This window comes from Alosa sapidissima, chromosome 14 (genome assembly GCF_018492685.1).
Source record: "Alosa sapidissima isolate fAloSap1 chromosome 14, fAloSap1.pri, whole genome shotgun sequence".
In the NCBI taxonomy this organism is placed as follows: Eukaryota; Metazoa; Chordata; class Actinopteri; order Clupeiformes; family Clupeidae; genus Alosa; species Alosa sapidissima.
The window spans coordinates 23,520,328-23,545,630 of record NC_055970.1 but is presented as its reverse complement, the minus strand read 5'-3'; the positions used below and the strand labels follow the sequence as shown (position 1 = coordinate 23,545,630).

Below are 25,303 nucleotides of genomic sequence, written 5' to 3'. Positions count from 1 at the left end.
TTACATTGTAACCTTCAACGTAATTTCCGGTAACGTCCGGTAACCGCTTTCTCGCGCCCCCTGGTGGTGAGTAGGCTAAATTGTTCTTCAGGGTTTATGGGGTTTGGTCGAATCATAGACTGTATATATAGAACAGTCTATGGGTCGAATAAATGCTGGCAAAACTCCTATGAAATTGGTGAGGTGGTGTCTTCCTTTCACATTCATCTACCAACGCAGGCATTTTTGAAGAGCTTAAAGTAAGATTTGAAACTATATTCACCAGAATAAAACAATTAAAAAATCAGCAGTTGAAAATGTCTCCGTGTCAAGTGCATTCAGTTTTTTATTAGGCCTACCACCCAGATAGCTAAAGGCTGGAGGACCACTGTTGGTAGATCTGGCGGTCTGCCCCAATATTTTGCCACTTGTGGTCCAAACTCTTTTTCATGTATTCAGGTATAATTACATCCATCATTTTAATAACATTTCATGTCTTTTAAAGGAGAAATATGGCAAGTTTTCACACAGGCCTAGATCTCGGCTTCTTGAGGTCACGAGTACTGTCGGTAAAAAAATAAAAAATAAATTGTTTTTTACATACCCCGAGTTATACAGCCAGCAGCTCCAGCACTACACTCTGTGGGCATGGAGCTCACGGGCATGCCCCCAAAGTGTAGAGCTGCAGCTGGCTGTAGCAACTGGAGCTATAAAGGATTGTTTTTTGTTTTTTTTGTACCGATAGTAGGCCACTCAGTGACCTTGAGAAACGGAGATCTATCTGAAAACTCGTCGGATTTCTCCTTTAATATTCACAAGTTCCTGAAAGTGATGGTCCAACATTGGAGCCGTTGTGGCATGCCACCATGCCACCAGTGGTCCATTATCTGTAAATCTGATTTTGTTATCTGGGCAGCATCAATGTCTGCTGTGTGTGTGTGTATGTGTGTGTGTGTGACACAGAGACAGCTTAGTTTGCATGCAACCAGTGCATAGCCGTTTTGCATACACTGCCTGTGATAGTCTACCAGCAGCACCCCTGCCTAGGCCTTTAATGCATGGGATAGGCTAATGTTGACGTGAGTCAGGCAGAACACAGGCTAGTCTATCTCTCTCAAACTATGTTAAGATGGTGTGTTTAGCAACCACAAAATGAAACATTTTCTTGGGGGAGAAACCTCCGAATCCACATTTGGCCTATATATTATATTATTTATTTATATTTCTATTTATATTTATTTTTCTATAGCCTATCAAAGTCCAACTCCAACATGATTTTTAAGGGTCAGGGTACGTTAGGTGCCACGCACACCTCAGCCGTTCATGCACCCCCTAACAGAAAATAGTTCCAATACCCGTAGGCCTACCTCTCATACACATTTGCATGTTTGGTGGTAGGCTTAACTTAGAGCATTAGACAGGGTGTGATTGTTGGATGATGAAGAATGAGTCACATTGTCTTGGCCACTTGTCTGGGTGTTTCCAGTTAAGTAAGTACTATTTGAATGGAATAGTTCTGTTGGTTCTCTCGTGGTAAGATTGTTTTGTTGGCTGACCCACAGCAGTGCAATTGACGCTAATCTATGCAATTGCGGGCCCAAAGCTTGAGAAGGCTGCATAGACAGTAACATTTTGACTTTGGCACTTTTTTAAATTAACATGTTAATTATCTTATCATCATTCAGAAAAACAAAGGGCTTTTTTTTCTGAATTTATGTCTTCATAATCTTCTTAATTCGGAAGAAAACAAGCTCGTCTGATGTCACTGTTGCTGATAAGGCTAATGATTACAAAATTAATCAAAAATGACATGATGTTTGGTGTATTTTTCAGAATTTGTGGTTTTCAGTTGAAACACTAACTAATTTGTTTCTTGCAAATAGTAATAGGCCTCCTGTATGTAATGTGCAATTGACTACCAACTGACCACCCTTCTCAAGGCCCTAGACCTCAGTATTTTTCAAATTGGCTATGGCCCTGTACCAACCAACACACATGGTTGCTGCATGGCAAATTATACTTTAATATAGCTGACATACGTAAGTCACTTTGGTCAAGAAGTGTCTGCTAAATGTAATGTAATGTAAAAATGACTAGCTGGAATACCTTTTTTCACCTCACATCCCTATATGCTTCAACAAGAACCCTTGGATCTCTCACATCATATTTCTGCTTTTTCAGGAGAGCCCAGTGAGAGAGAGAGAGCGCGAGAATGTATTAAGCCAAATACTTTTGCCAGTAGAGTAAAACACCATATGACTTGCACCACAATGCCAAATGTGTTCTTAAGGGCACCTTTGTTGAATGACCCGTGTCTGCAGTACCATACCTACTAGTCATCTAGAGGATCTTGTGACATCCCTTTTTTGAGGTCACTTAAGATCACATGGTAATCACAGTTTTACTTTGTCATGTGATGGGAATTCCTCTGATTTCCAACTTACACAATGCTAATCAATGAATTAAATAATTGCTTTTAGGCTACTACTTATTTATTATTATAAGTAGTATGTTCAAAGAATGTTGTTCCCCTTTAATCTGTAATAAATGACGAGACAAACCAGTTCATATCAGTGATGCAAATTCACAATTAGTTTGTTTATTCAAGTCACATTAGTTAGAGCATTATATTGCAAGAGTACAAAATGTTAACATTCAGCTGGCAATTGTCTACAAAAGTGAAATAGCTCTCGGAGCTTCTTTAGTAAGTGCCGATGTGAGGGGGTGTAGTTGACATGAGATGTAGCATATCGTAGAAATCAGTAGACCTATAGCACTACTGTCTCCCATGGCCATTGATGAGCATATCGTAGAAATCAGTAGACCTCTACTGTTTCCCATTGCCATTGATGGGCAATTTCTTCCAGGCATCAGAGTCTAGAAATGCCTTAATTTTTGGACGGGCTGACATCATTGCAGAAAATGCCTTCAGGGCTGGGAATTTGTCCAGACAAGTGGGGCACAAGACCTGATGGTTGAGCAGAATATCAAACAAATTGTAGTCTGCAAAAGACACCTGCAACAGAAACACACAGAGAGAAAAAGGATTAATATCAGGAACAATCATATTATTTGCATGAAGCATACACATCCATGGTCCACTATACCTTATTTCCAACCAAGAAACCAGACTTGTTTTTGGCCAAGACAGCTTCAAACTTTGAAAGATGATCACTGAGCTCCTGGATGTACTTATCCTTTCCAGTATCCTGGGAAGTAAAGAGAGAAATCATTCATTTAATTTAAATGTATTTGAGTAGCTTAGCAAAGCCAAGCTCTGTCTGTCAACTAACCAGGTACTGTAAAAGTTGACAATTAGTAGGTGTGTTTTCAATGAACAGAGGAAAAAACAATGTAATGCTCTACGACATTCTCCTAATTACAAACAAGCAGGAGTCTTACAAGGTAGCTACCCTCTTATCGGTTGTTTACATCCAAATTATCTCGTCGTTTTTTTGTCAAAACGGTTATCAGGGAAATAATTGTACCCTTCATCTTATCACAAAGGGCCTTTTCACCACAGGTGCTTTATAATGAACAATAGCAGGGCTTGGGGATAAACAATCACATCTGACGAGTTGTAGTTACAATCACAATATACAGTATCATTGCTAACAGAAACAGAACTTACGTATTCCTGGTAGATCATCTTGCCGTACTTAAGCCGGAGGTCTTCCACGCCATCATTCATCATGTCAATTTGGGATGCCTCTTTGTCGTTACTGCCGTATGCACCTGGAAATACACAGGAAAGAAATGAACTACTTCCCAACAATGGGCCATAGTCATCTTTGGATAAAAGAAACTAGACACAGTCTGGCAGATGCTCAGAAAAAAAGCCAGTAGTGGAGGAGCAGTGTGCCAAATTGTGTGTGATAAGAAGATGTAGTTGTCTGACAGGATGTGTTGTGGGTTTATCATAAAACCAAAGTGCAAATATTCAAATGTCTAACCATGAACTGTGTACTGACTTACCATGATTACGACCCAAGTGTCTCAGTATAGCATTAGACTGGACCAACTCCAGGTCTCCATCTTGAAACTTTGGCAGCTGGCCAAAAACCTGCAAGATATCAAGTCAAAGTTGACAACTGATGCAAAATACCTTAGAGTCAAGACATTATGAACCACAGAACAAGATAATCATATGCTTTTGGCCAGAACGCAATGCTACTACTACAGTTGTATAAAATAGTAGTAGCATTGATTATGTAATTTATAAGGCAATAAATGACAAGGCTGGAGACTAGGGCATCGGACTAACCTTTAACCCAGCGCACACCTTGAAAGAAATATTCCTTTTTGCTTGGGTCAAGCCTCACAGTATTACAACATAAAGACAGTTTAAAAAGTTGCAAAACTAAGTGCACACAGCTCAGTCCAGTCACCTCCTTATCTCTGGTGCAATGGCTGCACAAATCAAGACTCGCATTAGAGGTCATTTCTTCCAAGCTCATAGATAGTCAATGTCCCCATCTTATATGAAATATTACTTGTTTTTGTTGTTGACAATAATATAATTACAGTGCATGAAAATGCACTGTTCTGTTATCCGAAGTCTTCTTCTTATTCTTCCCACCAAATTTCTGCATCTAATTCAGCTTTAACCGTTTAACATAGAAACGTTGTTCAAACTTTGTAACGTAGGTCTTCAAAAGGACACTTGGGGAATGTATTTTTCACTTTTGTAAACTTTATACTTTTTGAGATATTAATAAAAAAACAAGCTTATTTTTCCCCATAGACTTAACATTGGGCTGATGACATCACAATGGGCTAATTAACTTGATTTGCACCTGTATCAACTTCCAGCTGCTCAACTAGGACCCATCAAAGGGCCAGTTAAATTGATTGCACCTGTATCAACTGCTTTTTGCTCAACTAGGCCAACTCGCTCTGTGTCTCTCCATTCTACAAGGATATAAGGCACATTCCATCTAACTTTCTGTCCATTCATCCTCTTCAAACCATTCACTCATCCACCCATTAAACTATCCACCAACATCCATTAAACAATCTGCCTATCAACATCCATTCAACTTTCTGTCTATCAACATCCATTACACCATCTAAATTCAACTTTTAAACTATATACTCTGTCTCAGGCTTTAAGCATACAATCTCTTAAGACTACAGATTCTGTTCAACTATTTCCTCTGCCCACAACAGTTTCAAAATAAATGTCCTCACTACAATAATTCACTATTAAATAATTTAACTATTTAAACTACCCAACTATTTAACTGTTCAGACATTTCAACTGTCAGTTGTTATCAATATACAGTGTTTATATTTTCATGCACTGGTAATTTCCTCAAAATTACATTTTCTAGTTATTGCTAGAGACTGTGCCTTTAAACTAAGCAAACTCCACTTACGCAGGTGGCCTTCAGGTCGCCCTTCATCCAGTCATCAAAGCTGATCACCACCTCCTTCCACTCCTGACCCTGGTCTGTAAGCATGATCTTCATGGCCCCGCATCGCCCTGTTACAACACAAGCCAAGAGTTACTGGCACACCCTGGATATGGTACAGAGTCAACAGACACTGGCAGATGCTAAGGGGCGCGTTTTCCAAAACCATAGCTGCTATCGATAACTAAGTTAGCAACTTTGTTGGTTGCAATGCAATTTCCCATTGCCAACCAACTAAGTTGCTAACAGGTTAGCAACTGTGGTTTTGGGAAACGCACCCCAGGGCAGTTATGATGCCACAGCACTGTATCCTTCTCACTAGTTCTGTGCTTAAAATATTAGGCCTAATAAGCTAAGGCTCCTGTGAAAACCATCAAAATATAAATGAATTAGGTTAACCAGTCAAATGTCCATCACTACAAATAACTAGTCGCCATGCAATGCACAACACAGAAGGGAAAACATAATAAAAAAGAAGACTGACATTTCATTTTCTGAAAATCATAGAAAAGAATCCAGACACAAGACCAAATCAACAGTCTGGTCAAATTGGAGTCAGAAAAAAATGTCCAGATCCTTTGTCCCTTAATCTGGGTCACATACTAGGAATGCAAAACTTCTTTTTCTTGCCAATCGACCAAAAAAAAATGTAGGTCAATGGTGAATTTTAAGATTTTACCATTTTTCTTTTCTGCAAGGATGTAGCCTAAGCCTACCATCAGTTCTTGTCCATAACAGTGCTCAGAATTAAAGCTATATTTTATTTATGTCAACTAACCACTTAGGCATTCTCTGGTCTGTTCAAATAATCAACCAACAATTCTAATTCTCCCCTAGGGAGCCTACCAAGGCACAGAGCAAGCATCGGTCATATGACTTAATGCTTAAGGGATACTACATACCTCGCACAGCAAAATAAGTGATGGTGTACGGCACTGTGAAAGAGAAAGCGTCTGTTAATGCACTTTACATACATGATAAAAATGCAATCAGCGCTAGACTACTAGTGTTCGTATTCCACCTCCAAATATCCTAGCAAGGCCTACTTTGCGTTGTTTCTTACGTTTGCAAAAGCCCTGTAACGTTCGCCCACTTACAATCGAGCTTAATGACAAAACTTGAAATGTGTCCGGTGGATGAAGTTATGCAACGCGATGGCACCACGCCAACAATTCTCTTTGTTGTAGCCTATGGCGACATAGCCTAAAGGTTGGACACTTTAAATGCCTATGGTTTGGTTTGATACTGCAGATCATGATTTGTTGCACACTGCTAAGCAAGCTATTGCACGTTGCAAGAGGAAACACGCGTTAAGTGTGGCGTGCATATCATTAAGGATTTTCTCACCGAATTTGTATAAAAAAAATACAAATTCGGTGCTAGTTTGTCAAAGCAGCGATGGTCCATTTCAGATGTAGGCTTGCCATGCGTCATTAGGTGGAAGTAAAGGCAGGCGCCTATACTGTCAGTCTGACCTCAATCCCCCGCACATTTTGGTGAAGATATACGTGCTCCAAATATTTAGTTACATTTTAACACTGAGGTGTAACACTGCCATGTGCAAACGCAGATAAAAGCACGCAATACTTACTGTTGAGTGTTGGAAGGACTAGATCAGCGTTCAGGGCACAACCAGAAGATCTACAGCTGTCAGCGAGCGACTGGAAGAAGCAGAGCGCGAGACAGGAGTTTATAGTCTCCGTCTGTTTCTGATGAGTCACGCTGACGTAGATATAAACTCTGGCTTGAATGGGGGCAGTAACATGGCATGGTTACTGTAAATTTACTCCCTTTGTTATGTTGTAGGAAGCTGCAAGTGGAACTTCCATATCAGCGTGACTTATTAGTAACAGACGGAGAGACAGATTTCTGTGATAAAAGAGGCAATCAGGGAGAGCGCCAAAATCGAATGAAGTTCGTCGAGCTGTCGAAGGGGTTACAGGTAGTTTATTATGTCAAATGTTAAATGCAACAAAAGTTTAAGTATACTATGGTTTTTGCTGTTTAAAACAATTCGAATGTGACTTTGAAATTCGAAATTGAAAGTTGTGTAGGCTAAATTCTGTTTTGGAGGTCTTGCAGAAATGTAGGAGGCGCGTAACGATAGGCCTGCTGTCAAATGAGACTGGCCTCACGTCAAATGAGACTGGCCTCACGTATCCATAATTCAGTAGCTTCAGATAGATAGACGAACAAAGTCCGATGGTGAAAGTCATTTACTGCCAGTGTTGCCAACTTACGCCAGAAAATATTTAGCGAGATTTCAGACCCCCCAAGCTTTTTTTTTTAGTAAAAAGCGACTAGCGACAAATCTAGCTACTTTTTCTGGCGTTCTTGGAGACCTTTTGAGACTCTGATGTGATGGCATGTAACGTCCCTTTTTACTCTTATGAGTGAGCAGTGAGTTCGGCTGTGCTGTGTAAGTCTGTATGCCTGTTTCGTTTGTGAATTAGCCTACATCGAGTTCGCCCAAAGTAGTCCGGTGGACAGCCCATAGAGCCCCATTGTGGACCCGGAAATGTTGAGTACACCAAAGTTTTATGATGGAAATATATAGTATGGGTTCCCAGCACGCAGAAACTGCCGGATGCTAATTTGCATATATGTTGTGCAAATTGTGTAATTGAGCTAATTAGCATAAATTAGCATAATAGCCTATATTGATCATATTATAAGAGCTGCTTGGCCAAAATGGACAATGTTAGTATGTTTTTAGGGGTTACTGGAGATGCTGAGTCCATATCTGACATTTTCAAGATTCAAAATCACTATTTAAACTTGGTTTGGTCACATTTTACTGTCATTAAGATGATTTTGCTGAGTTTTTTTGGTACAATTTAGACAGATTTTTGGAAGATAGGGCTGTAGCGATATACAGTAGGGCTGTAACGATACACCAACCTAACAATTATATTCATATCGTGATTTTTGACCCAAGGTATTATTTTATATCCTGATATAAAAAGAGAGAATACTGAATGTCTGATATTTATGACAGCACACTTTATGCAGATTAGCCTATAGCTTAGGCCTACTATTTCTATTACAACTCTACCACATTCAGCTGTCTGGTTGAAGCCTGGAAATATTGTAAACAAAGTAGCATAGTTGGCTAGCTTATCCTAGCCTACTGATTGGACTGTTCAGTTTCCTCATGTGTGTTTAAGGTAATACTGTTCTCCTTCCCAGATAGCAAAATTTGACCGGCCCACCTCTGGCCCACTACCTTGCCTCAGGGTTTTGTGAGTGTTGGCCCAGTTCTGGCTGGGCCTCCGGCCCAACAATGGCCCAGTTACTGATAACTGACACGAAGAATTTCCTCTGGCCCAGATGTGGCCCACACACTGCAAAATGACCCTCATTGTTTCTGTTGGCCCAGGTCTGGCCCACACACTGTAAAATGACTCTTATTGGAACTGTTGGCCCAGGTGTGGCCCACACACTGTGAAATGACTCTTATTGTTTCTGTTGGCCCAGGTGTGGCCCACACACTATATAACTGAGTGTTGGCTGAGTGTCGGCTGGGCCTCTGGGCCTGTACTGGCCCACACACTATAAAACTGATCTGACTGAGTGTTGGCTGAGTGTCGGCTGGGCCTCTGGGCCTGTACTGGCCCACGCACTATAAAACTGATCTGACTGAGTGTTGGCTGAATGTCGGCTGGGTCCCCGGGCCACATGTGGCCCATTAACTAACAAAAGTACTTGAAAATAAACACAAATCCAGAACTAGTAATTAAAAGCACAAGCTACTTTTATTAACAAGTTTGACAAACACAACCTTGCAAATAAAACAAACATTTAAAAATTATACAAGCTTTTACATATATACACTTTAGAAATTAAACAAGTTAAAATATACAATCTACTTATCTACAACAATCAACTTCTTTCATATACAAAAACACAAACAATTAAACATTTTAAAACTGTATAATGATGGAAACAAGGAAATAAATTATTCTAAATTAACATTAAACATTTACAGAAATATTCTATCTCTCTCCCTCACTCACTCACTCTAAAAGAGTAATTCCATTTTCAGTAGTTGTGGGTTGTGAGTTAAGTGTTGTGCTAGTGCTTTAAATTCTGTATTTTTGTACCATGTACCATGACCTACCCAGCTACATACATGCACACATACTCACTCTCAAAGTATTTTTCAATAGCAGCAACCTTTGCCACCTGCCTTTTGAAATGACAGGTTAAACCTCATCTACCTAGCAACCAATATAGTTTGTTTTTACTCTGTATGATATTTTACATCATATTTTTTGCATTTTCATGCACTGTATTTCCTTCAGGAAATGCTTTTCTAGTTATTATTATTCCGCTTACCACTTTTTCCGTACGCAATTTCTCTTGAACAGTTTAACTTAGAAACTTCATTCAAACTTTGTAACGTAGGTCTTCAAACGGACCAAGCTGCTATGTCTTTTCAACTTTGAAACTTTTATACTTTTTAAACTATTAAAGAAAAACTTTTTAAAAATCCCCATAGACTTTTTAGCAAAACTGCTAGAAAACATTAGCTAAGTAGCATGGTTAGCATAGTTAACATTAGCATGTTTAGCAAAACTGCTAGAAAACATTAGCTAAGTAGCATGGTTAGCATAGTTAAAAATGTTAGCATAACTGCTAGCAAACATTAGAGCCATTCCAACTTTCAGTTATCGTCAAATATCTACCTATACACAGCCATTAAACTATTTGAATATCAACATTCATTAAACTTCCAGTCTGTCAAAAACTATGTACCTTCAACTTTTAAACGGTCTACTTTTAAACTATCATTAAACTATCTATCTATTAAACTAGTTGTCTATCAACAACTTTTAAACTATCTACATTTAGCTTTTAAACAGTCTACTTTTAAACTATTAACTTTTATTAAGCTATGCAACCACCATGTCTAGGATCACCGCAGTAACCAGCTCTGTATTATCTATTTTAACTATACATGATATTTTACATCACAACTTTTGCATTTTCATGCACTGGTAATTCCTTGGGAAATGCGTTTCTAGTTACTACTACTACTATTATTCTCATTATTATTATTAGGCCTATTATTATTATCACCTTGACACGAGTAGAAACTAGGCTACTCGCTCGTCTACAGATCCACTTATGACAACGTAGCCGGCTGATTCGACTGACTCGCACTCATAACACGTAACATAACTGGCCCAGCTGATCCGACTGACCCGGGTAGGCTACTCAAGCAGCTCCATGCAGAGCTTGCAATGTTTCGGACTGTCTGCGCAACCTAATTGCATTTATGCTACATCTATACACCAAATCTAAAGTAGGCTCTGCCTAGGCCACGTGCAGAACCTTTCAGAAGTGAAAGAATGTTTTTTGTTGTGGATATGCTTTTCACCTTGACGAGGAGCTACTCGCTCGTCTACAGAACCACTCGTGACAACGTAGCCGGCTGATTGGACTGACTCGCACTCATAACAACGTAACGTAACCGGCCCGGCCCGGCCGATCCGACTGACCCAGGTAGATAGCCTACTCAAGCAGCTCCATGAGCGTGCAAGGTTTCGGACTGTCTGCGCGACCTATTTGCATTTTAATATGCTACATCTATACACCAAATCTAGGCTATGCCTAGGCTACATGCAGAACACTGAATGTTATTTTAAAAGTGAAAGAATGGCTTTTGTTGTGGAATTGCTTTTCACCTTGAGGAAGAGCTACTCGCTCGTCTACAGATCCACTCATGACAACATAGCCGGCTGATTTGACTGACTCATATTCAACGTAGCCTAACCGGCCCGGCTGATCCGACTAACCCGGATTGCTACTCAGCAGCTCCAATTGAGTCCCATGGTCTGTGAGTCTGCAATGTTCCGGCCAAGGGCGTAGGTTTGGTCTGAGCTTTGGTGGGGACACCCACTACCCCCCCCCCCCCCCCCCCCCTCAACTCTTTCACCAGCCACTATAGATATATAAAATGATTAAAATGTGCTATTGTCTAACTACTATCCATGATTAAAATGTGCTACTGTGCAACTTGATCTAGCTATACTGTGTAGCCTGCATAATCTGATTTTAATATGTAGCCTACAGATATGTAGGCTATATTTAACATTTAACATTTATTTTCTATTTGGTCTTATGAAATCATGCATTGACCCATCTAAGCACAGCTCAGTTTTAAGAAACTTAAATAGCCTACATGCATGCTTAGCATTTTGTGAAAAGAAAACATTAAGGCTACATTGACAAACTCTTATCCGTGAGCTTCTCTGATTCTAATAATTACAGATATCTAGGCGAAGTAATCACAGCTCAGTTTTAAGAAATGCTTAAAGCCGAAAGACCATGTTGAATTTTGCTACAATTTATTTCAAAACCGGATTACTCTGGAACAGCTAACTATACACGGGAATACATTCACCTTTGTGTTCGGTAAGGTCTGCTGTTTATTCTGATATAGGCCTATGGTTCGTCATTTGTTGCGTGAAGAGTGTGTAGGCCTACGATATTCCACCGAGACGAATGGATGTGGAGAAGGCGCAGAGAATAATTATTAAATCTCTTGACGTTATTTTTCTCGCAAACTGTTTATCACAGCAAATAGTGGCTAGCTAGCACCGTTTAAAAGCTGAGAAAAGGCTCTTTCATGTGACACATGATGAGTAGCCTACTTCTCGAGGAATTCAATAGAGAAGAATGGGTGAATTTGGACGCACTTCATATGCCTTGTAGTGCGCCATGCTGCGCAGGAGACTGCGGCTCACTGGTAGTTATTATAGGTAACTTCAAATCAGCGCGATTTACCCTTATAGGCTGCACATTACAAGATCTGTACGAGATGATCCGCAGCACTTAAGTGAGAAATGATTTAACTCTTTGTGTAGCGCATGTGAGCGCTTTTTTCCACATTTCAACCTGAATATTGGTGGGGACATTTCAGTCGTAATTTGACATTGGTGTGGACACGCCCTTCGGTCCCCACGCAAATCTACGCCCCTGGTTCCGGCTCTGCAGGAAGTTAACAAGTTATCTCGGACTGCCTGCTCACTCAGTCGCTTGAGTTGATTTGTGGATTTGTGGTTGCCTACGAAATTGTTACATTTTTGGCAGCTACGATGGCTAGGACTAGTAGGCTAGCTAATGTTGCAAGAGGTTTGTGTGTGCCGCTGTTTATTGTTTTAGATTGAATTGTAGTAGGACTCAACTGATCCGAGTTAATGATACTAGAGACTCGCGACTCATGGGTTAAATTAAAGACACGGGTGAAAGATCCGAGTGAGTCACGACTCAAACAGGTTTTTCAGATGGACGGTCGGAAGGTTTTTGGCATGATTCCCATGCCATTCAGCTTGGGAGGTGCTCAAGAGAGTGAGTGTCATGGTGAGGGTGCAAAAGTAGTCCAACAGTAGTCCTGTAGTTCTGTGTGTATGGTAAGGTGCTCAAGAGAGTGAGTGTCATGGTGAAGGTGCAAAAAGTAGTCCAAAACAGTGCAATAATAAGGTCTAGAGACCAGCATAAATAATATGGACAAATAGGAGAGTAAAGTATAATGTAGACAAGGTAATATAAAAAACTATAAAAAACTATGTCAGTGCAAGAACAGGTTGAGGTCATAGGGTTACAGCCATTCAGTATTGTAGCAGAAGCCATTGATCATGTGTGCTAATATAGCATGAAAAACAGTGTAGCAGGAAAACAGTAGTAAAAACATTAGGCTGTGGACATTAGTAAAACAGTAATAAAGCAGTAGTGGGCATTCAGTACTCAAACATGGAGAGGGTGGAGAGGCAGACAGACTAAGCAGAGAAGTCTATCTCTCCTCTTCCCTTTAGTGAAGCATTAAACAGTTCAGTGGCCCTGGGGACAAATGACTTCCTCAGCCTTTCAGTTGTGCATGGCAGTGAGCGAAGTCTCCAGCTGATCAAGCTCTTTTGCTTTTTAGTGCTGTAGAGTGGATGGCATTCATTGTCCAAGATGTTGATCAGTTTGTTCAGGGTCCTTTTGTCAGATATTGAAGTGATGCACTCCAGTTCAGCTCCCACTACAGAGCCAGCCTTCCTTACCAGCCTGTCAAGTCGCCCAGCATCCTTCTTCTTTGTGCTTCCTCCCCAGCATACCACTGCATAGAAGAGGACGCTAGCCACAACAGACTGGGAGATTATCCTGAGGAGCTTGCTGCACACATTGAAGGACCGCAGCCTCCTCAGGAAGTACAGCCTGCTCTGCCCTTTCTTGTAGAGTGCGTCAGTGTTGGCTGACCAGTCCAGTTTATTGTCCAGGTGGAGACCCAGATACTTACCACCTCCACATTGACCCCATCAATGGAGACTGGTAGCAGAGCGGGCTTAGACCTGCGAAAATCCACCACCATCTCCTTGGTCTTTGAAGTGTTGAGTTGAAGGTGATTGAGTTTGCACCATTGCACAAAGTCCTCCACCAGGCTCCTGTACTCCTCCTCTTGCTCGTCCCTGATACACCCCACAATTGCAGTATCGTCAGAAAACTTCTGCATGTGGCATGACTCGGTGTTGTAGCAGAAGTCAGATGTGTACAGGGTGAACAGGACTGGAGAGAGCACAGTTCCCGGTGGCGCTCCGGTGCTGCTGATCACAGTGTCAGAGAGACAGTTCTTCAGTCTAACGAACTGTGGTCGCTCGGTCAGGTAGTCTGTAATCCAGGTTACCAGGTGAGCGTCCACACCCATCTGCAAGAGCTTGTCTCCCAGTCTGAGGGGTTGGATGGTGTTAAAAGCACTTGAGAAATCAAAGAACATGATTCTCACAGCACTTTTCCCCTTGTCTAGGTGAGAATGTGTCCTGTGTAGAAGATAAGTGATGGCATCGTCCACGCCCACTTTCTCCTGGTATGCAAACTGTAACGGGTCTAGTGCATGGCGTACCTGGGGTCTGAGCATACCTAAGACCAGTCGCTCCAGTTCTTCATCACATGTGATGTTAGAGCGACAGGCCTGAAGTCATTAAGCTTACTGGGGTGTGGCTTCTTAGGGACGGGGGTGAGACATGATGTCTTCCACAGTGTTGAAACTTGTCCGAGATGTAGACTCCAGTTGAAGATGTGCTTCAGTGGCTCCCCCAGTTCAGCAGCACAGGCCTTGAGTAGCCTTGGACACAGTCTGTCAGGTCCCGCTGCCTTACGAGGATGAAGTTTTTTTAAAAGATAACTTACTTCAGAAGCTGTAATGATGGGTGGGATGAGGGAAGTGGATGAGGAGGAGGGGTGCTTCTGAGAGGGTTGTCGTGTGGCTAGAGACTGATGGCCGTTGGCTGAGGCCATTGTTGCCGCACTGCTCATGGTCACCATGTGGGGGAGAGGTGCGATAGCCTGATCTGCAGTGATGGTGGAGGGGGGAGGGGAGGGGGAGTGCAGGCGGGGGCAGGGCGTGGGGTGATGGGGGCTTAGGTCGTTGGATGTCCCCGGGATACAGAGCTGGAGAGACTGGGAGACTGGGAGGTGGAGGTAGGGCGGGCACGCAAACAAGAGCAGTACTTGTAGCTGGTGCAGGGCAATCGAACCTGTTGTAAAAGTGGTTCAGCTGGTTCGCCCTGTCCAGGTCTCCCTCCACAGAGCTGCTGCTCTTCTTAAGGCCAGTGATGGATTTCATACAGTCCCACACCTCCTTCATGTTGTTTTCTTGCAACTTCTGTTCCATCTTCCTTCTGTAGTCCTCCTTAGCCTCTTTCAGCTTATTCTTGAGTTCCCCCTGTACTCGCCTCAGCTCTGCCATGTCCCCCTCTTTAAACGCCATCTTTTTCCTATTGAGAAGGGTCTTGACATTACTGGTTATCCAAGGCTTGTTATTTGGATAGCAGCGTACAGTCCTTGTGGGAACAACAATATCCATACAGAAGTTCAGAGAGTCAGTAGTGCAATGTGTGACCTCCTCTAAGTCCTCTCCATTCAGTAGCACACTCCAGTTAGTGGACTCAAAGCAGTCTCTCAAAGCCTCATCCGCTTCTGGTGTCCACTTCCTGAAGGTGCGCGTGGCAACTGGTAGCCTCTGAACTTTTGGCTTGTACATTGGCTGAAGATGAAAGATGAAAAAGTAAACAAAAGACGGTAAAAAAACACAAAGACACGGAGCTACCTCGACATGCTGCCACTCTCGTCGGCGCCGGAACTGAAAATATCTTCACCTTTAGCTTTGTCTCTGGTCAAAACGTGTGTCATATTCATGTACAGTAAGCCTTGCCTGCTTTAGATTGTAATCTGTACCTGGCATTAGAATGCGCACATAAATTATGTGCGTGCTAGTACTAAGTAGGGTAGGCTACACAAATTCAGGAGTTCAGGGGTTTTTCCCCCGTGGATTTAAAAAAAAATTCTGGCAGCTAATTGGACGTTTTTTCACGCAAAACTTTACGCTGAAGACATGCAAGCTGCCCGTCTGGCTCATCCAAACCACACACTGCATGCATGAAACAAACACTATCATGGAACTTGGACATCACACTAAATGCGGATACCCATAAATAATCTGCACAAGAGCTTTAATTCACAGAAATTAATTTTGTGTGTTTAGGCTATCATCTTAGCAGCCCATCGGTGGTTCTCAAAGCTGCTGTAACCTACTGGTTGTGCTTTGGGGTTAGTGAGTCAGGTGCGCCTGCAGGTATACGCCGTGCATGCGTGCGTGTGTGCATGTGGCGAGGCAGAAGGGGCCCATTTCGATTTTGTGCCCAGGGTCATGATAATCCGGCCATGGCACTTACAGACCACACTCAGTTATAAAGTGTTTTAATGTAGTTTATTGTATTCCTTTCAATGAAAAATATGTTTGCTGTTTCTGGGGCTCATATGCACATCATTGCTTTCCATTGCCATTGATTGGTCTGTTTTTGAAAGCATCACTCTCCAAGTAGGCCTTAATCTTTGGACGAGCACACATTTGATCTTTGTAGGCCTGCAGCATAGGGAAGTTATCCAGTACAGTGGGGCTTAAGACCTGGTGGTGCAGCAGCTGGAGAAAGAGGCCATAATCTGCAAAGGAGATCTGTAACAAAGAGGACACAATAAGGGTGTGGCCAGATAACATGTCATATCCATATGCAGGTGCACCTGACTCACCCCAATCCAAGGTGCAGGCGCACCTGACTAACCCCAAAGCACAACCAGTAGGTTACAGCAGCTTTGAGAACCACCGATGGGCTGCTAAGATGATAGCCTAAACACACAAAATTTGTCAGCATTGTGATGAAAGTTTAATGATCAGTCAATTTTGATTTTACCTGTTTTCCAACAAGGAAACCCCCTTTGTTACAAGCAAGGATTTTTTTCAAACCGAGCCAGGATGCTTTGAAACTCTTTGAGGTAGTTCTCTTTCTTTGTGTCCTATACACACACACACACACACACAGTTAAGTTTATGTCAATTGCATTAAGTTACATCAACCTTCTTTCTAACTTTGCCAGGAACTTCACCACTTACATAGTCCTCGTAGATCAGTTTCATGTAGTTGGTCATGATATCCGTTATGGAGTCATCCATCATGTCAATGAGGGCAGCCTCCTTGTCATCTTTTCCATAAAGTCCTACATTTTAACAAAGCATTCTCAGTCAAATTCATTCTTAAGAAATCAGACCAATTCATTCAGTGGACACTATGGACAGGTACTCTACATACCAAGCTTTCGAGCCAGATATCTGCGGATGGCATTTGTCTGATACAGTGCGAGATCTCTATCCTCAAATTTGGGCAACTGGCCAAACAGCTTCAGAAAAAAAACCCACATAAAATATCAGATTACCTAGTTACAGTATGTGACTCACATTAGAGTTTAATTCTTATCAAGATGTTACAGTTTTTTTTACAATTGTTTACACATTTCCAAAACTCTATTCTATCTTCTGTGTCTATTTTTCAAAACTTCACACACATGCTCACACAAAATGCAAAATACCTCAAATCTCCAGCAAAAAGACACACAACATTCAAAATGTCTTTATTCAAAATCTTTAAACCAAACATTCACCTCACATTATAATTTTTTTTTTTCATAATATGAAATTTTGGATACATCATGTACACACTGTTGCTCAAAACCTAAAGCTCTTCTGTCTTAGGCTTTATATATGTATTTCCATACAAGAGTGAAAGTTAAGGTATCTACAAAGAGAAGTTGAAATACACAGTAAAAATGCAAGCAATATTGAAACCAAAAATAGTGATTTTTCCCAAATAATTTGCTGTTGCTGTTTCAACCGGAAATCCTCTAGGAGCAGATTGAAAGGGTCTATACCTATATAGACAGTAAATGTATTCATAGGCCTATACTAAGGCAATGATTGGATGGTGTTCAGTAAAGTAAAGAGTGTTTACACATGTGAAGAGAGAGTGAAGCACTGGTGATTTAGTGTGGCATTTTGATGGGTTGTGTTTGAAAAACAAAATCAAGTTACTTCCTGTTAGATTTATGTGTGTTAGGTAGAACATTGTGTGTGGTGTTTTGCAAAATGTGTTTTAGTAAATTGAAAACTGAGTCAAACACTGAGAATTAATATGGTTTTGCAGATTTGGTGTGGGGTTATGATGTTTGGAAGACATGTTTAGAAAATTGTGTGACAAGCAAAGATTTAGTGTGTAAGCAGTTGAAAAAAACTTTAAATCCCTGCTAATGGTGTTGAGCTGCCTCACTGCAGAAAATGCTTTTCCTGATTCAAGTATCAATCCCCCAAAGGATCTCATTAGCATGGAGTGGGTTGAACTCTATCTCTTGGGTTCTGGTTTAAGCCTGGGATTCCAGTTTCTCTGACTACCAAAACCTGTTTTTTCAAGCAGTGCACAAACAAATCATTAAGTGACTCCTCACCTGCTTACCCTCACAAACTCTTCAACAGGTAAAAAGAGCTCTACAATATAACCCCTCAAATTCAGTACTACACAGTTCCTCTGGTGCATTTGAGGTAGCATGAAGAGGAAGAACATGCAGTATGCTTAAAACCTCTAGTAAAGTGAATTTAGTAAGCCTTAAAATAGAGGTCTGCACTCCTGCGGTAGACCCACGGGACCCGCGGGTCCCGACGCAAAAGAGTGTGGCGCGGGACAACTTTTGAAAGCTCTTTGCGGGAGCGGGCGGGATGAGAGAGGTGCGTTCGCGGGTGCGGGACAAACCGATGATTCACTACACTCCCGCAAATTAAATATGTGCGTAAAATTAAATATGGAAATGATTAAAGTACTGTTCATAACTATATAGTTCAGCTGGATGTTCTGTTAGGCAGCATTAAAAAACGGGGTTTAAGCATAACTGACGGATAGCAGGCCTAGCCTATATTGTCGTTTAGGAATGACAGGAATCTCTTTCCATTCCTTCCCCTGATCTTTCAGCATCAACCGGATCACTTCAGCACGCCCTGTGACACACACACACACACACACACACACACACACATACACACACATACATATGGCAAGCCGATTGAGCATTTATTCAGATATCTTGATATCAGGCATAATTGTCATGTACATGCAAGCCATTTCTGTCCACTAGTTAACTAGTGAGCCATTTCTGTGTGAACTAGTTAACTAGTGGACACTGAAATGTGCACTAGTTAACTAGTTTAAAGACTTCTATATTTTACTAGTCAACTAGTAAGGTACAAAAATGTTTACTAGCTGACTACTGAATGTCAAATTCCCACTTGTTAACTTCTATGTAATTTGGCCAGCCGCTTGAGCATTTATTCTGATATCTTGATATCAGGCCAACATGCAAGCCATTTTTGTCAACTAGTTAACTAATGAGCCATGTTTGTGCACACTAGTTAACTAGTGAGAGCCAGAAATGTCCACTAGTTAACTAATAAAGGCCAAAATGCATACCAGTCAGCTAGTTGAAGGCTTTTGGGTCTCACTAGTTAACTAGTGACAGCCAGAAATGTGCACATGTTTACTAGTGAAGGCAAAACACCTCACTAGTTAACTAGCTGGAGTAGGTCAATGTCACTAGTTAACTAGTGAACCATAAATGGCTTACTAGCTAGCTAGGTGATGGCAGCAGGCTCACTAGTTAACTAGTTGATGCATCCTTTGTCCAAACTAGTTAACTAGTGAGGTCATAAATGTATACTAGTAAACTAGTTGAAGCCTAAATTCACACTAGTCAGATAGTGGCGCAGAATTAAAATTAGGAGGCAGAGAACTCTGGAAATTGAGGCTTTCTATTGGCTCCCTATGTCCAAATAGAACATGACAACCAATCACAGCGCAGAATTTCACAAAATCCCACCCACAACATTTGCATGTGGCACAGTTACAGTTAACATGCTGGCCAAAGGAACTTTAACTAGTAAACTAGTGGCTTCAATGGGACACTTACATGTGAACTAGTGAAGGCAGAACTGCTCACTAGTTAACTAGTGAAGACACAAATGCTAGTGAGGTCTAAAAAGTGTCACTAGTTTACTAGTGTGCACCAAAACACCCACTAGTAAACTAGTGATGGTAATTTCCATTCGACTAGTTAACTAGTGAGGTGCAAAAAGTGTCACTAGTTTACTAGTGTGCTCCAAAACGCCCACTAGTTAACTAGTGAAGGCTATTTCAGCCCCACTAGTTAACTAGTGAGATGCCAAAATGGTCACTTGTTAACATGTAAAGGCAAAAATACCCTCTAGTTTACTAGTGAGGGTGTTGTAGGCCTTACTAGTTAACTAGTGGCATGTATATTTTGTTCACTAGTTAACTAGTTACACCTAAAAAGAGAAACAAGCTGACCGTTTTTGTCCACTAGTTAACTAGTGGAACAATTGAAGTCTCACTAGTTTGCATGTGTGTCAGTGAAGCAGCTTACTAGTTAACTAGTGCCTGAAACGGCTATTATGCAAATTCTAATGAGAGGGTGGGTAGAAGACTCCTATTGGGTATTATGTAAGAATCCCACCCAGTCTAAATGTAAATTTACTGTTCATAGCCTTGCGATCAGGTCCTGATGGGTGCCCCTAGTGGCTAAAGTGACACACTGCTCTGCAACGGTACTTCAGTATAGATAGTAAAGCAGAGCCTGCAGTATGCAGTATCTCATATTCTGTCAAAATGTTTTTTAATAATAACAGGGAAACCCCATGCTTTAACAAGTGAGCTCTTAGTGATCCACACCAAAGATTCAAGGGATCGATTTTAATATTATTCTTTGTTTATTGTTGCTAGGCAACCACAGACATATGTATCCATTCAGTCGCGCTTTTCTGATTAATAACTAAAAAACAAAAGATTGTACACATTAACTGCACATGGTTTCAAAAGTAATTAAAAGCTCAAGAAAAAAAAAACTTTTTTTCTGCAACCATATACAAATGCCTCCAGTTTTATTGCGATTTTCAGACTAATAACTGAAAAACTAAAGATTGTAGACATTAACTGAACGTAGATTACAGCAATACACCACAACTTTGTCACTAGACATGTTATCAAAACATATTTTTATGCTCAAACGATCTTAGTTTATAAAAGTTTGCTCTTAGAACAGCCTGGACGAAGTCAGCCATGTTTTCTAGGTTTCTGAGTCCTGAATGGACCAATCAAAATCCTTGTTCCGCCTTCTTCATTTGCATGCAAGTGCGACATACTTACAACCGGACCCGCGTCACACAGAGCAGGTTGTTTGCGCCATGCCCCTTTTGAGGGGAAAACATTCCCTCAGAACAAGCCAGAGTGAACCGGTAGATGTACCAACCACACAGCTAAGAACCCCTCCCTGAGTTTCTTTTGCCTACCATGTCCTCAAAAAAAATCCTCATAGAAGAAAATTGTAAAAAGAAAAAGAAGAGAAGACCGTATATTTCTGGTCACTGAGTGGGGTTGTTGCACCACTTCGTACTCGGGAGACTGAAGGGACATGTTTTTATATTAATTGAATTAAGCTTTTGTAGGTATCTTTCACGGTCAACGACCGGCAAAGTGGTTATGTATTGAGTGATCATATTGATTTGTGGTATTTTTTGTTATAATTTACTCCTGCGATTTCTGTACGAATTACGTTTATTGACCATAATTTGCGTTGGAGTTAATGAGAGGGGTTGTTTGTTTTCCCCCCGAAAGGGGCGGGAACGTTTGTCACGAGTCAAGTTCCCGGATGTGCCGGTCTAACGTATTGCACACTAGTTAACTAGTGGACAAAAACGGTCAGCTTGTTTGTGTTTTTAGGTGTAACTAGTTAACTAGTGAACAAAATATGCATGCCACTAGTTAACTAGTAAGGCCCACAACACCCTCACTAGTAAACTAGTGGGTATTTTGGCCTTTACATGTTAACAAGTGACCATTTTGGCATCTCACTAGTTAACTAGTGGGGCTGAAATGGTCTTCACTAGTTAACTAGTGGACATTTTGGGGCACACTAGTAAACTAGTGACACATTTTGCACCTCACTAGTTAACTAGTCGAATGGAAATTGCCATCACTAGTTCACTAGTGGGTGTTTTGGTGCACACTAATCAACTAGTGACACTTTTTAGACATTACTAGTTAACTAGTGGGCATTTGTGTCTTCACTAGTTAACTAGTGAGCAGTTCTGCCTTCACTAGTTTACATGTAAGTGTCACACTGAAGCCACTAGTTTACTAGCTAGAGTTCCTTTGGCCAGCATGTTAAAGGAGAATTCCGGTGTGATATTGACCTAAAGTGTATTGAAACATGATACCGAGTGTGAACGTATGTCTCATAGCCCATCTCGACTTGTCCCCTGCACTCCAAAATCTGGCGCTAGTTAGCCGATGCTACCAACAACTTTTTCAGTAGTGGTGCTTCGGCATCGGGCTAGCCATGCAAATAAATCACTGTTTTACACCCATTTACGAGGCTCAATGTATCTCCACACTTCATTGGTAGACTTCCTAGGGCCCTGACATTTAAAACGAGACATTGAGAACTTTGAAAAAGCACTGGTAGTTTACTTACAAGACGATTTATACAGACAGTATCTTCACGAAGTTTAACGTTTGCAGCCATCTTGAATTTAGTCACGATAAGTCGAGCAACGAGTAAGAATGAACAGGTATGATAAGGGATCAGATTCCAAAAATAATTCAGTGGAAATGCATGGATTCCAGTTTCTTCCAGTAGCAGCAACTCGTAAATGGGTGTAAAACAGTGATTTATTTGCATGGCTAGCCCGATGCCGAAGCACCACTATTGAAGAAGATGTTGGTAGCATCGGCTAACTAGCGCCAGATTTTGGAGTGCAGGGGACAAGCCGAGATGGGCTATGAGACATACGTTCACACTCGGTATCATGTTTCGATACACTTTAGGTCAATATCACACCGGAATTCTCCTTTAACTTGTGTGCCACATGCAAATGTTGTGGGTGGGATTTTGTGAAATTCTGCACTGTGATTGGTTGTCAGGTTCTATTTGGACATAGGGAGCCAATAGAAAGCCTCAATTTCCGGAATTCTCTACCTCCTAATTTGAATTCTGCGCCACTAGTTGACTAGTGTGAATTTTGTCTTGAACTAGTTTACTAGTATACATGTATGACCTCACTAGTTAACTAGTTTGGACAAATTATGCATCAACTAGTTAACTAGTGAGCCTACTGCCATCACCTAGCTAGCTAGTCAGCCATTTATGGTTCACTAGTTAACTAGTGACATTGACCTACTGCAACTAGTTAACTAGTGAGGTGTTTTGCCTTCACTAGTAAACATGTGCACATTTTTGTCTGTCACTAGTTAACTAGTGAGACCCAAAAGCCTTCAACTAGCTAACTGGTATGCATTTGGCCTTTACTAGTTAACTAGTAGACATCTCTGGCTCTCACTAGTTAACTAGTGAAGCTAAAATGTGTTCACTAGTTAACTAGTGAGCCTTTTGGCTCCCACTAGTTAACTATTGTGCATATTTTGGCCCTCACTAGTTAACTAGTTCACACAAACATGGCTCACTAGTTAACTAGTTGACAAAAACGGCTTACATGTACATGACAATTATGCCTGATATCAGAATAAATGCTCAATCGGCTTGCCATACATACACAGCATTAGCCTTGTCACTTCAACCTGTGGCAGGTGAATGGGCACACAATATTCTCACAATCCAAACGGAAATATATTCTAGTCTGATCTAGTCTTTTCTCCTCACCCTATCTGTATGCATGAACACACACACACACACACACACACACACACACACACACACACTCTTTTGAACAACAAACATAGTATTCACCTCTCACAGGGAAGAAAGTCAGCACAAAAGGCACTGGAAACACAAGTTTAATCCATAAGAATCATTATCAGTTCTCTACTAGAAAATGGCGTTAAAGAGCTGTACAGATACAATCCAGTAATACGACTCAGCTGATGTGCCACAGTGACCTGACTTATTTATGCTAAGAAACAGCAATGGCAAAACAGAAGGCTTGGTCCTCATGAAATATGAGAGAGAAAGTGACATGGAATGGTGACATTTATGCACCAAAACTACCCTTTTAAGTATATTTGGTTAAAACTTTAATGCTGTTAGTGTACTGTAGCCTACATGCTTGTTGCATAGCACATTCAACCTGAAGCATGATGTTAGAACATTTAACTTAACCACACCCTATTTCTTAGACTGTGATATTACAAAACAAGTATGTTACAATGTTAGCTCTTAGCCATGTATTGTGAGCTCATATTAAGCAAATTAAAGATGAAATTACTAGGTAAGTATCACTTACTTTCGAATCCTTCTGTGGTTTTAAAGCAAATAGACACACAATTAATGCAGGCTGCAGTTAACTGCAATCAATGCCTGTTTGCCTTAAATAGGCACAGACTTAGTTACACATATGCACAGTCATTCATACATAGGTTGGTCATCATGATATCTTGCTTCATGAACAAAGGCCACAGGTAATTGCAAAGTTATTCTCATGGTACATGTACCTCAATGTTTTTCACATGCAAAATATTGCAGCTTATATCTTATATCTATCAAATATAACAAAGTGGTGTTTGTAACCTTTAACATACCGAACCTAATTCTTATTTGACACACATATATATGTGTGTTATACGTATGTATGCAGTCATATCATTATCAACAGTTTACAGTTTTTGCCCATTGCTTGAACACTATAGACACATGCTTAGACCAAAGTAACAAAACTTGAAGCTTTTGTTACTATACCTTAAACACAGTGTAACCATACCTTAAACAAAAGCGCTGCTTTGCACTTTGCAATTCTGCTACACACTTGCTCCTTTCTGCAACACACTTGCTCCTGCATACTACACACTATTTAATACATACAGTAAGACACTTTGTTCATAAATGAAATCTCATGGGTAGCATTGGGACAACACAACACACCAACTTACAAAACTGAGCACCAATCAGCCAGCCACAAATAGGGCTCAGTGGTCGAAGAGGCTATGCACGGAACAATATTTCAGATGAGAAACTTTGGTAGCCTAGAAATCTAGAAATCAAAATTGAATTGGCTGCCCAGGTAGTCTAGCAACTCTCCATTGGCTTGCAAGCTGGAAAAATTAAGCTTCGATAAGGCCAATCACATCGTGTATAGAATCGGTAGGCGGGCTTAACATAATGATTGAAGGCAGAGTTGCAACGGTTCGGTGTGAATTCCCTGCTACTTGAAAACAAAGAAGATGGATGTTGCTGTTGGCGAACAGCATGACACGAGTTAAGCTTTTTTTAAGTTGGCAAAAGTTTGAACTAGCCAACTAGCTCCGCTGGTGGAAAAACGCATTGGACTCATGAGTTGTAGTGCTATCCTATTGCGTGCAGAGGGAATTTGTAAGACAAACGATTATCCCACCCCTCAGACTGAGCACTACGAACGGTGAGTCCCCAGACCCTACATCTTGATGTGGGTATGGCTCGTCAGGCTAAAACTTTGGTGGATCATGTGATAAATCATGGCCTGACAATGAGGGAAGCTTGGCAGAGTCCAC

At 41.0% G+C, this 25,303-nt stretch overlaps 1 protein-coding gene and 1 pseudogene across 1 annotated transcript; both read right to left on the bottom strand.

The window, feature by feature from the left end:
* Positions 1-2,543: 2,543 nt before the first annotated feature.
* Positions 2,544-7,157, bottom strand: LOC121681458 (glutathione S-transferase P-like). Its single transcript, XM_042061210.1, has 7 exons — positions 6,985-7,157; positions 6,296-6,328; positions 5,358-5,464; positions 3,955-4,042; positions 3,611-3,714; positions 3,087-3,188; positions 2,544-2,995 (listed from the first exon to the last, which is right to left on the bottom strand). Coding segments are annotated over exons 1-7 (624 nt in total). The 5' UTR covers positions 6,986-7,157; the 3' UTR covers positions 2,544-2,806.
* An 8,970-nt stretch (positions 7,158-16,127) lies between these two features.
* On the bottom strand, positions 16,128-17,132 carry LOC121682502 (annotated as a pseudogene).
* Between the last annotated feature and the right edge of the window lie 8,171 nt (positions 17,133-25,303).